General features: G+C 41.0%; 1 protein-coding gene and 1 pseudogene across 3 annotated transcripts in view; one reads left to right on the forward strand and one right to left on the reverse strand.

The window, feature by feature from the left end:
• Nucleotides 1-14,841, reverse strand: part of Ppp1r42 (protein phosphatase 1 regulatory subunit 42) — a 52,086-nt gene that overhangs the window by 28,327 nt on the left and 8,918 nt on the right. The window contains exons 4-5 of one of the 3 annotated variants that reach the window (XM_045143880.1): nt 10,370-10,508; nt 8,614-8,727 (exon numbers count right to left, since the gene is read on the reverse strand). In XM_045143880.1, the coding sequence (XP_044999815.1) occupies nt 8,614-8,727; nt 10,370-10,508 (253 nt within the window). Of the gene's footprint in view, nt 1-8,613; nt 8,731-10,369; nt 10,509-14,841 lie in introns of all 3 variants that reach the window. The other 2 variants (XM_045143879.1, XM_045143881.1) reach the window with 2 other exon arrangements.
• Nucleotides 11,303-14,788, forward strand: LOC105943737 (annotated as a pseudogene).

Here is a 14,841-nt window from a genome sequence, read left to right on the forward strand (position 1 = left end):
CCTCACAGTGCCTGACACTACCTACACAAGACCATCATAATAAGAGGAAAAGATAATGACATCAAAACAAAAGAGAGACTGATTGAGAGGGGGAGAGGATATGATGGAAAGTGGAGTTTCAAAAGGGGAAAGTGGAGGGAGGGAGGGAATCACCATAGGATATTATTTATAATTATGAAAGTTGTCAACTAAAAACAATAAAAGTAAAACAATGCTAGTCCAAGCATAAGTCAATAAAGTAATTGATATTTTTATATATTGATGTATAGCTATTTAAAGAGGTTACAGGAAAAAAATGCTGCTAAAAATGAATGTCATTTAAACTAGGGCCCTGTGAGTTAAATAGAAGTGTTTCTAAAGTACGTATTATGTTGCCTAAAACTTCTTGTTTCTCTTCTTTTCTGGTCTCAGTCTCATACTTCTACTTGCATCCCTTTTTCTTATTTTTCTCCACAAAGAAGAGGACTACTCTATCTTTTTTTTTTTTTTTTTTTTTTTTTTGGCCCAGGACCATATGTACCCCCAAGCTGACCTTGGATTTGCTACATAGCCAAGGATAACCCTGAACTTCTGATTCTCTTGCCTCCATCTTCCTTAGGGCTGGGTGGGATTATAGACATTTATCACCATGCCTGCTTTATGCAGTGCTGGGGATGGAACCTAGGGCAACTGATCTATATCATGAGCTCTTCTTTTCCCATATTAATCAATTTTCTTGATCCTTACTGCCTTCTCTTGGGATCTTCCCTCTCTTGCACTCCCATTTTCAGTATTTCTTCTCTGGCTAGCATCCTGTCTCTTACCTACTACCATCATCAGGCTACGAATTTCAGTGAGCAGTAAGATGAAACTTTTTGAAGTTTGGCTGCAGACAAGGAAAGAGAAGAAAGAAAGGATGTATTTCTTCTTGTGGTTGATCATCTGCCTCTCACCCACCCTTTCTGTGGATTCCTGCCTGGAGGTCCCTGTGTGGGACTATCTTTGGAGAGATTAAGGCAGGATTAGAGGGAAGTAATATAGGGAGTCCCTGTCTGTTGTAGTTTCTGGATAGTGAAGACAAGGGGATGAAATCTCAGGTAGCAGGAAGGACAGAAGCCACTTGCTTCCTACATGCCATATCCTGTTCCTTGACTTCAAATATTCTCACTTCCCTGAAGCTCTTGGCCCATAGTAAAGGAGACTTGGTCTTTTTTTTTTTTTTTTTTTTTTTTTGCGGTAGGGTCTCCCTCTGGTCCAGGCTGACCTGGAATTCACTATGTAGTCTCAGGGTGGCCTCAAACTCATGGCGATCCTTACCTCTGCCTCCCTAGTACTAGGATTAAAGGCATGCGCCACCATGCCTGGCTGGTCATTGTTTTTAAGTGCCTATATCTCTTAGTAATCTAACTCATATTCCCCCCTCTTCCCCTTTTTCTTTCCTTTCCCTTCCCTTCCCTTCCCTTCCCTTCCCTTCCCCTCCTTTTCTCTCTCTCCCCTCTCTATCATTTCCACTGAACTCTGCCAGTAATTTTCCTTACAATCTCTGTTCCTTAAACATTTTTTCTTAGATATCTTTCTTATTTATTCCTCAAATTAGTATCTTTAAAATTTTTTTTATATTTGTATTGACAGTTTCCATAATCAAATCAGTATCTTGATTGGAAGATTAAAACCTATTTAACCATTCTAAAATATTATTTTTCTGTTTTCAAAAATGAAAGGCTGTGAGCCCAGCATGGTGGCACACAATGTTAATTCTAGCTCTTGGGAGGCAGAGGTAGGAGGATCATGGTGAGTTCGGGGCTGCCCTGAGACCACATAGTAAATTCCAGGTCAGCCTGTACTAGAGTGAGGCCCTACCTCAAAGAGAAAGAGAGAGAGAGGCTGCGGATGTAGCTTAGTTGGTACAGCACTTACCTAGAATGCATGAGTTCCGCACCCAGAACCAAATAAACTGATAGAAGGATGAAAGTTCAAGCTCATTCTTGGCTATATAGTGAATTTAAGGCAGCCTGGGTTACATGAGATCCTGTCTCAAAAAAAGTAGTTTTCCATGCCAGAATATGCTATAAATACTAACTGTATAATATTGCACAAATATCAATGCACAAGACTGACTTGTATATTTTTGTTTATTATAATGATAACTACATTTACTAAAATGAATGAATGAAGTTTAATATCAACATTTGAATGATGACTTTAAATTTTTATTTTTAACAACAATAAAAATTATCAGCAAAAGCAATCATCTTAAAGTTAGACTTCTCTATGTAAAAACTACCTTCACTCATTTCTGTGTTTTCTGTAGATGTATTTGAGGAGCCTACTGGTATCCATATAAAAGCAGCTGCTCTCTAAGTGCTGAAGCCCTCAGGTAATTATGGTGGTTTTGTTAGGGTCCTCTAATGAAGTCCACTTCCTTTCCCCCCTGACGCAAAGCTGTCTATTACTGACAACCTTTTGGATGAATGTCAGTGACCTTATGTATGGCATGAGAGATTTTCCCCCCAAGGCATAGGGTTTAATGCCAATAGGTTTGGGCAAAAAGAATGAAAACAATTATAGCTTTAAAACAGATAGTGGCCCCAGGAACATAGAAAGAAGTTAATATTCTGATGCTAAGCTTCAACTTATCTTTTGACTAAGCTTTCAGAAGACTTAACATAAGTAGCAAAAGTATATTCAAATGTATTCAATATCCAATAAGCTGTACCTAGGCATTTGTATTTGTGACCTCATGCTGGGAGTAAAAGCACTTGGGGTTTCTTTTTTCTTTGTGCACGTGTGTGTCTGTGTACATGTTTGCATGTGCACATGTGGGGGGTTAGAGGATGATCTGAGATGTTGTTACTCCTAAGGTGCCATACATCTTTATCATCATTATTATTATTGTTATTATTATTATTATTGTTATTATTATTTTAGATAGGATCTCTCTCACTGGTCTGGAGAGTGCTCATTAGACTAGGCTGGCTGGCCAGTGAGCCCCAGGGCTCCACCTGTCTCTTCCTTTCCAGTGCTAGGTTTATATGTGGGAACCACCACGCCCATCATTTTTATGTGGGTTCTGGGGATCAAACTCTGGTCTTCACGCTTCTAAGGCAAGTAATTTACTGACTAAGCTCTCTTCCCAGCCTAAGAACTTGTAATATCTTTTTTTTCTCTGGATATCTGTATTGGAGGAATAAGCAGGTTTTGGTATATTCCAATCATTGGAATTTAATGGTTTGCATTCTTTCCCCAGATGGTTGAATACCTTTTTGCCTGTGTGTATGAGTGATGTGCTTGTATGTATGAATGTTCACATGCATGTATGTGTGGGTATGCGTGGGGAAGCCAGAAGTTAATGTCAAGTGTCCTCCTCAATTGCTGTCCACCTTATTTATTTATTCCTCTAGCTCAGGCTGACCTGGAATTCACTATGTAGTCTCAGGGTGGCCTTGAACTCATGTCAATCCTCCTACCTCTGCCTCCCGAGTGCTGGGATTAGTGTGCGCCACCACACCCAGTTTATTTTGGTATTGACCTGGGACTCACTCTGTAGTCATAGGTTAGCCTCAAACTCAAGGTGATCCTCCTACCTCTAGCCAAGTGCTGGGATTAAATATATGTGCCATGATGCTTGGCATAACTATTTTCTTAAAAAAAAAAAAACCAACTCTATTTTAGGGCTGGAGAGATTGCTTAGTGGTTAAGGCACTTGCCTGCAAAGCCAAAGCACCCACGTTTGACTCCCTAGGACCCACGTTAGCCAGATGCACAAGGGGGCATGCACATCTGGAGTTTGTTTGCAGTGGCTGGAGGCCCTGGCATGCCCATTCTCTCTCTCTCTCTCTCGATCTGCCTATTTCTGTATTTCTCTCTCTCAAATAAATAAATTGAAAATAAAATATTTTTTAAAGTTTAAAAAATACGATTTTATTTTACATCAATATAGTCACACTAGCTTTTCTTCTTATGTTTATATTTCATGTAATTTCCATAATCTTAAATTGAATTCATATATTATAATACTTAAAGTGCATTTTTTAGGAAGAGAATGTAATTGGCTATTTGTTATTATTACTTTTTTTTAGGGAGAGTCTCACCACGGAGCCCACACTGACACATAACTCACTAAGGAGGACACAATGATCTCAAATTCATGAGGGAGTCTACATGGACACAGAACTCACCATAGAGCCAATGCTGATATAGAATTTACCATGGAGCCCACATTATTACTCACACTGATGGAGAAGTCACTGTGGAGTCCACATTGTTGTCGAACTTGCCTTGAGCCCACATTAACATAAAACACACAAACAAACAGGTAAAAATTTCCCTTGGGATCATTTGGAGGTAGTAGGTTTTGTGGGGGTTTTTCTTCCTTTCTTTCTTTTGGTTTTTTGAGGTAGGGTCTCACTCAAGCCCAGGCTGACCTGGAATTCACTATGGAGTCTCAGGGTGGCCTGGAACTCCCACTCATCCTCCTACCTCTGCCTCCTGAGTGCTGTGATTAAAGGCAGGTTTGTTTGTTTGTTTGTTTTTTAATTCAATTTGGAATCAGAAAGCTGTGGATTCTGGGGCTGGAGAGGTGGCTTAGGGGTTAAGCACTTGCCTGTGAAGCCTGAGGACCCTACTTCGAGGCTTGATTCCCCAGGACCCACGTAAGCCAGATGAACAAAGGGGCACATGCATCTGGAGTTTGTTTGCAGTAGCTTGAGGCCCTGGCATGCCCATTCTCTCTCTTTCTATCTGCCTCTTTCTCTCTCTCTCTCTCTCTCTCTGTTGCTCTCAAATAAATAAATAAAAATAAACAAAAAAGAAAAAAAGAAAGCTGTGGATTCTGACAAATGGTCCTTGTTCACTTTCTCCCACTTGTCCCTACTCTGGTCCCTGTTCTCCATAACCTTTCACCTCCAGGTACCAGTTATACAGACTGGGGACCAGGCCCCTTCGCTACTTGTATTGTGTCATTTCCCAAACCCCTTTAGGGGTAGCAAGAAGAGGAGGAGAGAGGAGGGGACCTGCTCCCTCCTCAGGCACCTGAGAGGGCCCTGCCCCCATGGGCTTCACCTCCTTTGGGCTCTCCCTGAAACACCTGTTAAATCAAACCTGAATAAAACTACAAGTTTAATATGAAAACTAAGCATAATGGAATACTAAAGTAATGATAGTACTGAACAGATCTTGGTAATTATAATTAACAACTATGAACTTTAAAATGTATATATTCAGCACTCATCACTGAATGTTTGCCAAGCTTTGTACATAGAATTGAGCTCAGAAAATTTTAGGGATTTTAAAATGATTTTTTTCTTTCTCTGACAATTATTATACACATACATATATTTAATATATTATGTTTCTTTTTTATGGTAGGGTCTCATTCTAGCCCCAGCTGTTCTGGAACTTTGTTTTTTTCTTTTTTAAAGGTTTATTTATTTATTTGAGAAGGGAGGGAGGGCAGATAGAAAGAAAGAGGAGGCAGAGGTTCAGGGCAAGCCTGGGACTATATACTGTGTTCCAGGTCAGTCTGGAAACAAACAGACAAACAAACAAAAAATAAGAAAAGGCTGGAGAGATGGCTTATTGGTTAAGGCACTTGCCTAAAAAGCCAAAGGACCCAGGTTCAATTCCCCAGGACCCATGTAAGCCAGATGCACAAGGTGGTGCATGCGTCGGAGTTCGTTTGCAATGGCTAGAGGCCCTGGCATACCATCCTCTCTCTCTCTCTCTCTCTCTCTCTACCTCTACCTCTTTTTATCTCTCTCGAGTAAATAAATAAGTAATAAAGTAAAAAAAGAAACAATTATTGGGCTGGAGAGATGGCTTAGCAGTTAAGACACATGCCTGTGAAGCCCAAGGACCCAGGTTCAATTCTCCAGGTCCCATGTAAGCCAGATGCACATAGTGGTTCTGGAGTTCATTTGCAGTGTCTAGAAGCCCTGGTGTGCTCATTCTCACTCTCTCTCTGACTGTCATAAATAAAAATAAAATCTTTTAAAAAAGAAACAATTATTAAGCCGGGCATAGTCACACTTGCCTTTAATCCAGCACTTGGGAGGCAAAGATAGGAGGACTGCCACGAGTTCAAGGCCACCCTGAGAATACATAGTGAATTCCAGATCAGCCTGGGCTACAGTGAGACCCTACCTCGAAAAATCAAAAAACAAAACAAAACAAAAAACAAAACTATATATATATGAAAAACATATGATGAATACTGAATAACTAAGCATAGATCTTTCTAAAATTTAAGATATTTAATAAATGATTTATTTATTTGAAAGAATAGCAGAGAGAGAGATAATGGGCACAACAGAGCTTCTATCCACTGCAAACATATTCCAAATGCATCTGGCCTATGTGGGTACTGGGGAATCAAATCTGGGTCCTTAGGCTTTGTAGGAACCTAAGCCCAATGACTCTGTCTTTTACCTACTAACTGCTAAGCCATATCTCTAGCCCTTAGATATTTTTGAATCTAGAATTTATTTCATGAAGTCCTTATATATTTCAAGTTAAAATTTGAACAAGCCGGGTGTGGTGGCACACACCTTTAATCTCAGCACTCTGGAGGCAGAGGTAGGAGGATTGCCGTGAGTTCAAGGCCACCCTGAGACTCCATAGTGAATTCCAGGTCAGCCTGGGCTAGAGTGAGACCCTACCTCAACACCCCCCCCCAAAAAAAAATTGAACAAACTGAGCTTTTATTTTAAAAATTTATTGTTAAATATTTTTATTTATTTTGTGTGTGTGTGTGTGTGTGTGTGTGTGTGTGTGTGTGTGCATGAGAGAGAGAGAAGCAGATAGATAGATATATAGAAAGAATGGATGCACCAGGGCCTCTAGCCTCTGCAAACAAACTCTAGAGGCATGCATCACTTTTTGCATCTGGTTTACACGGGTACTGGGGAATCAAATCTGGGTCCTTAGGCTTCAAATAAATAAAATACATTATTAAAAAATTAAATATCTACCTTGGTCATTCTATGGAACTTTGGATATTTTGAAGAATTCATTTGTACTAAATTATATTTATTTTCATAATTATCTATTGCTTATAACTGTTATGGGAGAAGTCATGTGTAAATTGGAAAATAAGGTGGTTTGGATTAAGCTCTGAGAGCATAAGCTTTGTTAACAGGATAAAGATACCCATTCTTTCTCTCGTGGTCCCCATGTCATTAAATAATGCCACATCCTAGCCCTTTGAGAACATAGCAATGGCTCAATTCCTGAGTGATTACTTTCAGGAAGCTTTTTCTAGCCCAGGCAATTAAGTTAGGGCTTACATACTTAAGAAAAAGAGTCACACTGTCATCTCATTGCTCGTTTACTAGAAGTTATTTCTTTTTCTTTTCTTTTTTCTTTCTTTCTTTCTTTCTTTCTTTCTTTCTTTATTTTTCTTTTACTTTTCTTTCTTTTTTTTTTTTTTTAGGGGGGGAAGATACTGAGACATGGTCTCACTATGCAGACCTGGCTGGCCTTAGCCTGCATTTATTCTTCTGCCTCTCCCTTCCAAGAACTAGGATCACATGCATGTACCACAAAACCAGCCTGTAGATTTCTTGAGTCCTAGAGCTGACTGCACCCTCCCTTTAATGTACAGAGCTTGACAAATATGGAGGTTGCCCAACTCATGATATCATGTAACAAACAGGGCATGAATACAGCTAGTACAAATTAGGGCAAGTTCAATGTCTAGGGGCTTTCTTCACACTCATTGGGAGATCAAAATTAATGGGAAAGAAGCCCAGGGAGTCTAACTGAGAGCATAGTAAAGAGGAAGAAGCTCCTAGTTTCTTCTCAGAGAAGCTTTCATTCTGTAGGTAAAAGACAGAGTCATTGGGGTATGCAGAAGAAACCAGATAAAACAGAATTGTGTAAACAAATATATTAAGAAGTAGCAACAGTCAGGGCGTGGTGGTACACACCTTTAATCCCAGCACTTGGGAGGCAGAGGTAGGAGGATTACCATGAGTTTGAGGCCACCCAGAGACTATAATAGTGAATTCCAGGTCAGCCTGAGCTAGAGTGAGACACTACCTCGAAAAACCAAAAAAAATAAATAAATAAAAAAGAAATAGTGATAGTGATAGTTTTTTAAAATCCAGAAGTTTAAAAAAGTGAGACATTTTATAAATATTTTGAAATATTTTTCCTTTGTAAAAAATATTAATATTACTTATTTGTGAAGTGAGAGGAGAGAGAGAGAATGGGCTTCTTGCTACTATAAACAAACTCCAAAAGCATGTGCCACTTTGTACATCTGGGTTTACAAGAATAATGGGAAATTGAATCCCTGGTTAGCAGGCTTTGCAAGCAAGCACCTTTAACCACTGAATAATCTCCCCAGCTCACAAAAATATTTTTTCAATCACAGCTTCATAAAAATATTTTATTTTTATTTATTTATTTAAGAGAAAGAAAGAGGTAGAAAGAGAAAAAGAGAGAAAGAGAATGGGTATGCCAGGGCTTCCAGCTGCTGCAAATGAACTCCAGACACATGTGCTACCTTGTGCATCTGGCTTACATGGGTCCTGGGGAACTGAACCTGGGTCCTCTGGCTTGGCAGGCAAGTGCCTTAACTACTAGTCATCCAGCCCCATATAAACATCTTAAACTTAACTTTCTTTACACTACCTTCACACGCACAAGTTGGTTGTCCACTGCTACAAGGTAATTAAGATTCTCCAGTATGTCTAAGTCTTTTATGTCATCAATATTGTTGTTGCTGATATTCAATATAGTGAGGGACTTCTGTAAGAAAAATAACTAAATTAACATTAGTAAATAGTTTAAATACTCTATACAGTCACCTTGAAAAGTTTAAACTCATTAGTTCAGGTTTTACTCTTTAGGCAAGAAAATCAAAAGACATAGAGATTCTGTTGCAAGGCTGTATTTTTTGTAAATATTTTTATGTTCATTTTTATTTATTTATTTGAGAGTGACAGAGACAGAGAGAAAGAGGAAGAGAGAGAGAGAGAGAGGGAATGGGCACGCGTCAGGGCTTCCAGCCACTGCAAACAAACTCCAGATGTGTGCGCCCCCTTGTGCATCTGGCTAATGTGGGTCCTGGGGAATCGAGCCTCAAACTGGGGTCCTTAGGCTTCACAGGCAAGCGCTTAACCGCTAAGCCATCTCTCCAGCCCAAGGCTGTATTTTTTTTCAGGTGGAATATTTAGAATTCTACTGTTAAATATAACTTACTCCTTTTGCCTTTAGTGCACTCCATAACTCCCATTTTCCTCTCCAAGGATACAATATAGACCAGGTGTTCAAAGCCAGCCTGGGCTACAGAGTGAGTTCCAGGTCAGCCTGGGCTAGAATGAGACCTTACCTTGAAAAAAAGTACAAAATACAACCCCCCAAAATGTATACAGCATAGGTTTACAAAATAAAGAAGTTAAGAACCAAAAAATAAAGAAGCCAAGCCAGGTGTGGTGGTGTGCACTCAGGAGGTAGAGGTAGGGGAGTTGTGCTGAGTTCAAGGCCACCCTGAGACTACATAGTGAATTCCAGGTCAGCCTGAGCTACAGTGATATTGTACCTGGAAAATTAAAAAAAAAAAAAAAAAAAGGATCCAGGCATGGAGACACAAACCTTTAAACCCAGCACTTGGGAGGCAGAGGTAGAAGGATTGCTGTGAGTTCTAGGCCACACTGACACTACATAGTGAATTCCTGGTCAGCTGTGAGGGTGAAGGAACGCTGACTTCTTAGGCCTATATAAGACACTTAAAGAGCTATAATAACCAAGGTCTATATGAGAAATCAGTGACCCCATGGTGATGAGAAGTGACAGAGGAGTGCTCAGCACTGAAATATCTCTATCACACGTTCAAGGCTCAGGATCCATTGCAAAAAAGGTGACAGAAAGAATGTAAGAGCCAAAGGAAGGTAGGACTCTGTACAACATGCTCCCCCAGACACAAAATGGCCTGGATATCCATGACCTCACAGTGCCTGACACTACCTACACAAGACCATTATAATAAGAGAAACAGATGATGACATCAAAATAAAAGAGACTGATTGAGAGGGGAAGGGGATATGATGGAGAGTGGAGTTTCGGGATATGATGGAGAGTGGAGTTTCAAAGGAGAAAGTGGAGGGAGGGAGGGAATTACCAAGTGTTATTGTTTACAATTATGGAAGTTGTCAATTAAAAAATGTAAAAAAAAAACAAACCCTATAAGCTGAAATAAACCCTTTCCTTAAAAAAAAAAAAAAGGAAGAAAAAGAGAAAACAAATCAGTATCCATCCTAAAACTCTCAGTGGGACATACGAACAGGAAGATTGTATACATTCTCCAAGTATACCTTCACCACATTTCTATTTCATTACAATGCATTAATCACTATATTCTGGTCCAAATAGTCAAATGTGGCCTTACTGCCAGAGAATGAAGAGTTCTTGGATCAAACAGAAGCTTTTCTCCAAGGGGAAGCTTCTGGCTCTCAACATGAAGCTCTCTAAGTTCTTCTAATCCTTCCAAACCTTCTATGACAGCAATGCAGTTGCCTCCCAGATACCTGAAAAACAATGGACATAGTTCTAAGTAGACTGAGAATATCATGAACTTAAGGGTTATAAAAATGTAATAGCAAAGCCGGGCATGGTGGCACACACCTTTAATCCCAGCACTCGGGAGGCAGAGGTAGGAGGATTGCCGAGAGTTCGAGGCCACCCTGATACTCCATAGTGAGTTCCAAGTCAGCCTGAGCTAGAGTGAGACCCTACCTTGAAAAACAAAACAAAAAGTAATAGCAAAACCACTGAGTTGTGTGAAGATTATATACATGCAGAGTATTGTGTTTGTATTAAATATATGGAAAGGTTTCAATGACAAATTATATCCTTACACTTAATTTAGTCTAAAACACTTTTTTAAGTGAGAAAATTTAAATGCTCTCGACTAAACAAGACTCCTTAGTTGATACTATACAGAAAAATAACTTGGGTTGTGAGTTGATAAATGACGATTTCTGGGCCTAACTCCTAGAGGTTCTGTTTTGGATATCTAGGATGGAACACATTACTCTGCATTAAAAAAAATATTTTATTTTTATTTGTTTGACAGGGAAAGAGGGAGAAAGGGAGAGAATGGGCATGCCAGGACTTCCAGCCACTGCAAATGAACTCCAGATGTGTGAGCCCCCTTGTACATCTGGCTAACATGAGTCCTGGGGAATTGAACCTAGGTCCTTTGGCTTTGCAGGCAAACGCCTTAACTGCTAAGCTATCCCTCCAGCCCTACTCTGCATTTTTTTTTGCACATGTGTGTGTAGTACTGTGATGTGTGTGTCAAATGCATGTGCATGAGTAAATGCAGCATCCTTGTGCTCTTGCATGGAGTCCAGATGATAATGTCAGGTGTCCCCTCCATTGCTCGCATGCTTGTTTCCTTGAGACAGAGTCTCTTCACTGACTCTAGAACTTGCTATTTTCCTGAGCCCCAGCTATTCCCCAGTCTCCGTTCCCAACAGGACTGGGGTTAGAGATGTGTGTGGCTATTAGCATGGGTTCTGGGGAATTGATTCAGTAGCCTCAAGCCTCTGAAAGCCCTCATGCTCGTGCAGGAAGGGCTCCTAACCATGGAGCCATCTCTTCATGCTAGTCGTCTATATTAGGAGTAAGCATTCCTAGCCATACCATGGGTCCCCACTTAGTCCACTTTTGAACAGCTTGGTAGTTATTCCAATCTGAAGAACTTGGATCTGCCAGTCTTTAGTGCCTCATTATTATTATTACAGGAAGTAAGTACCTTCTTGCAATCAAATATACATCAGCATTATCAATTGTGTGACTTTGATCTTTTCAGATGTGTGATTCTGAAAGTCACAGACTGTATTTGGGTCTGTGGTGGTTTGATTCCGGTGTCCCCACATAAAGTTAGATGTTCTGAATGCTAGGTTCCCAGCTGATGGAGATTTGGGAATTAACACCCCCTGGAGGGAGTGTATTATTGGGGGCAGGCTTATGGGTATTATAGCCAGTTTCCCCATGCCAATGTTTGGCACACCCTCCTGTTGCTATTGTCCACCTTATGTAGGCCAGGGGTTGATGGCCACCCTCTGCTAATGCCATCATTTTCACCTGACATTGTGGAGCTTCCCCCTCGAGCCTGTAAGCCAAAATAAACCTCTTTTTCCCACAAGCTGCTCTTGGTTGGCTGATTTCTACCAGCAATGTGAACCTGACTACAACAGTAAAGTGGTACTGAGGAGTGAGGCTGCTGATAGATACCTGATTGTGGCCTTGGCCTTTTGAGCTGATTTTCAAGAGGATTATGGAAGGATTTGAAACCTTGGTCTAAGAGACACCTTGCAGTGCTGTCAGTACAGCTTGATGGGCTATTCTGGTCAGAGTTGAAAGACCAGAATGCAGTAAGAACTATAGACTGTGAGGTTTGGCTTATGAGGGTAAGAAAGAGCTTTGCTTGGACTGGTTTAGCAGTTTGTGTGAAAAGCTTGCTGTTATACCTGTGTCCTGAGAAGTTGTGCAGGGTTGCTTTGCATAGAAATGAGCTGGTATGTGCAGAGGGATATGGCACAGGAAGAAAAATCTTTGGATGAAATGCTGCCTGTTCAGCCACAATTGAGAGATTACAACCTTTGAGATTGGGCCAACTGACCTACACTGGGGCAACAGGAAGAATGTAGACTCTTTTGAAGGGGCCTGAGTGCTCAAGGAATGTCCTGTTCTTCAAAAAGTCTATTTTATTTCCCCCGGATTAATAAACTGGCACCCTATCTGGTATTGTGGAGTATAAGAAATGCAGGAAAGAGAGGGTCATTGAGTTTGCAAGTCTTATGTTTTGGAAATGGCCATGGGCAGTGTGAAGCAGGTTTGCTGGTTGCCTGCATGGAGACCCAATGGGGCCATGAGGATGAACCATGGATTGCAGTGGAGACCCAATGGAGATGCGGGGACCATGAGATGGCTGCTAAGGAAAGCTGCCGACCCTGATGTTTTCCAGGACTGTGAGTAGCCTAGCTGGAGGGGTGGAATTGGAACTCCACAGACATTGCTGGTCAGAGTTATTGGACTTGGAGAATTGTCCTGGCTAGAGTTGTTGGATATGGAGCTACAGAGTTTGGTGTTTGCCCTGTTTAAGGCATGTATTGCTTCAGTATTTCTTTGCTATGCCCAATGCCATCTTTTGCAGTGTGAATGTTTATTCTGTGCCACTATGTATTCTTTTTTTTTGTTTTTGTTTTGTTTTTCAAGGTAGGGTCTCACTCTAGCCCAGGCTGACCTGGAATTCACTATGGAATCTCAGGGTGCCCTCGAACTCACAGCAATCCTCCTACCTCTGCCTCCTGAGTGCTGGGATTAAAGGTGTGCACCACCACCCCTGGCTACACTATGGGGTTTTTTGAGGTTATTTTTTTGGTATTATGGCTCAGTTAAAAGACGTTGAATTATGGGGATGTATGAATGTCATTGGAATTGATAAAAACAATGGGGACTTTTAATGTTGTATGAATGCATTGCATTGTACATCATGGATGGTTAATCAGTTTATAGGGGCCAGGGGCAGAAAATGTGGTGGTTTGATTCAGGTGTCCCCTTGATTAGGTGTTCTGAAGGCTAGGTTCAGCTGATGGAGATTTGGAAATTAACACCTCCAGGAGGCAGTGTATTGTTGGGGGCGGGCTTATGAATACTATAGCCAGCTCACCCTTGGCAGTATTTTGCACACTCTCCTGTTGCTATTGTCCACCTTATGTTGGCCAGGGGTTGATGTCTACCCTCTGCTCATGCCATTGTTTTCCCCTGCCATTGTGGAGCTGACCCTCGAGCCTATAAGCCAAAATATACCCTTTTTTTGCCCACAAACTGCTCTTGGTTGGGTGATTTCTACCAGCAATGTGAACCTGACTGCAACAGGTTCCACGGAAATAGTTTTGACTAGCTGAACTCAAATGAAAATATTTTAGCTCTAAAATCCCATAAGATAACATATTCCTTTTTCTAAAATAAAACTACACCAGGCTTTATTTATTATTATTTTTTTTTTTGAGACAAAGTTTCATTGTTGCACAGGCTGGCTTTGAACTCAGTAATCTTCCTGCCTCAGCCTCCTGAATTCTGGGATTATAGGCATGTGCCACTGCCACCACACTTAGCTTCTCAGGCTTGATAAGCCACAAATTATTAAGTATTACATGTGAAACAATTTGTTCTGTATGAATGATAACATAAAATTTTTTAAATGAGGATTTGTGGCATGGCCAGGTCTGGGGCTGCAGGGGTGGCGGGGTGGGGGACGACCCATAGGCCAGTGCTGATATGGGCCTGCCACCCCTAGGATGTGTTTCTTATGATCCAGTATCACAAGACCACCATCTTCACGGATGCAAGGAATCGAGTACCACATTCAAGCTGAAGCACATCCTTGAGGGCATCCTCAAGTAGCCACCCAACGAGCAGTGGCTGTACAAGGATGACCAGCTCCTTGATGATGGAAGAACGATGGGAGAGTATGGCTTCACCAGCCAGACAGCAAGACCACAGGCCCCTGCCAGAATGGGCCTGGCCTTCCGAGCAGATGATGCCTTCAAGGCCTTGCACATTGAGCCCCTCTCCAGCCCTCCCGAGCTTCCAGATGTGATGAAACCTCAGGACTCAGGAGGCAGTGCCAATGAACAAGCTGTGCAGTGCAGGCTCCAGGCCCAGTTTAAGGCCCATTCCTCCCTACCCCCAATAAAAAGAAATTTGTGTGCCAAAAAAAAAAAAAAAAAAGGATTGTTCCACAAAACATGATACTCAGATTCAACTACACATTCAATTTATTGTTGGACCTTAATGAAAAAATTGGAAATAGTGACCTGTATAAAATATATCCTATAATGAAAAAAA

This window comes from Jaculus jaculus, chromosome 2 (assembly GCF_020740685.1).
Source record: "Jaculus jaculus isolate mJacJac1 chromosome 2, mJacJac1.mat.Y.cur, whole genome shotgun sequence".
In the NCBI taxonomy this organism is placed as follows: domain Eukaryota; kingdom Metazoa; phylum Chordata; class Mammalia; order Rodentia; family Dipodidae; genus Jaculus; species Jaculus jaculus.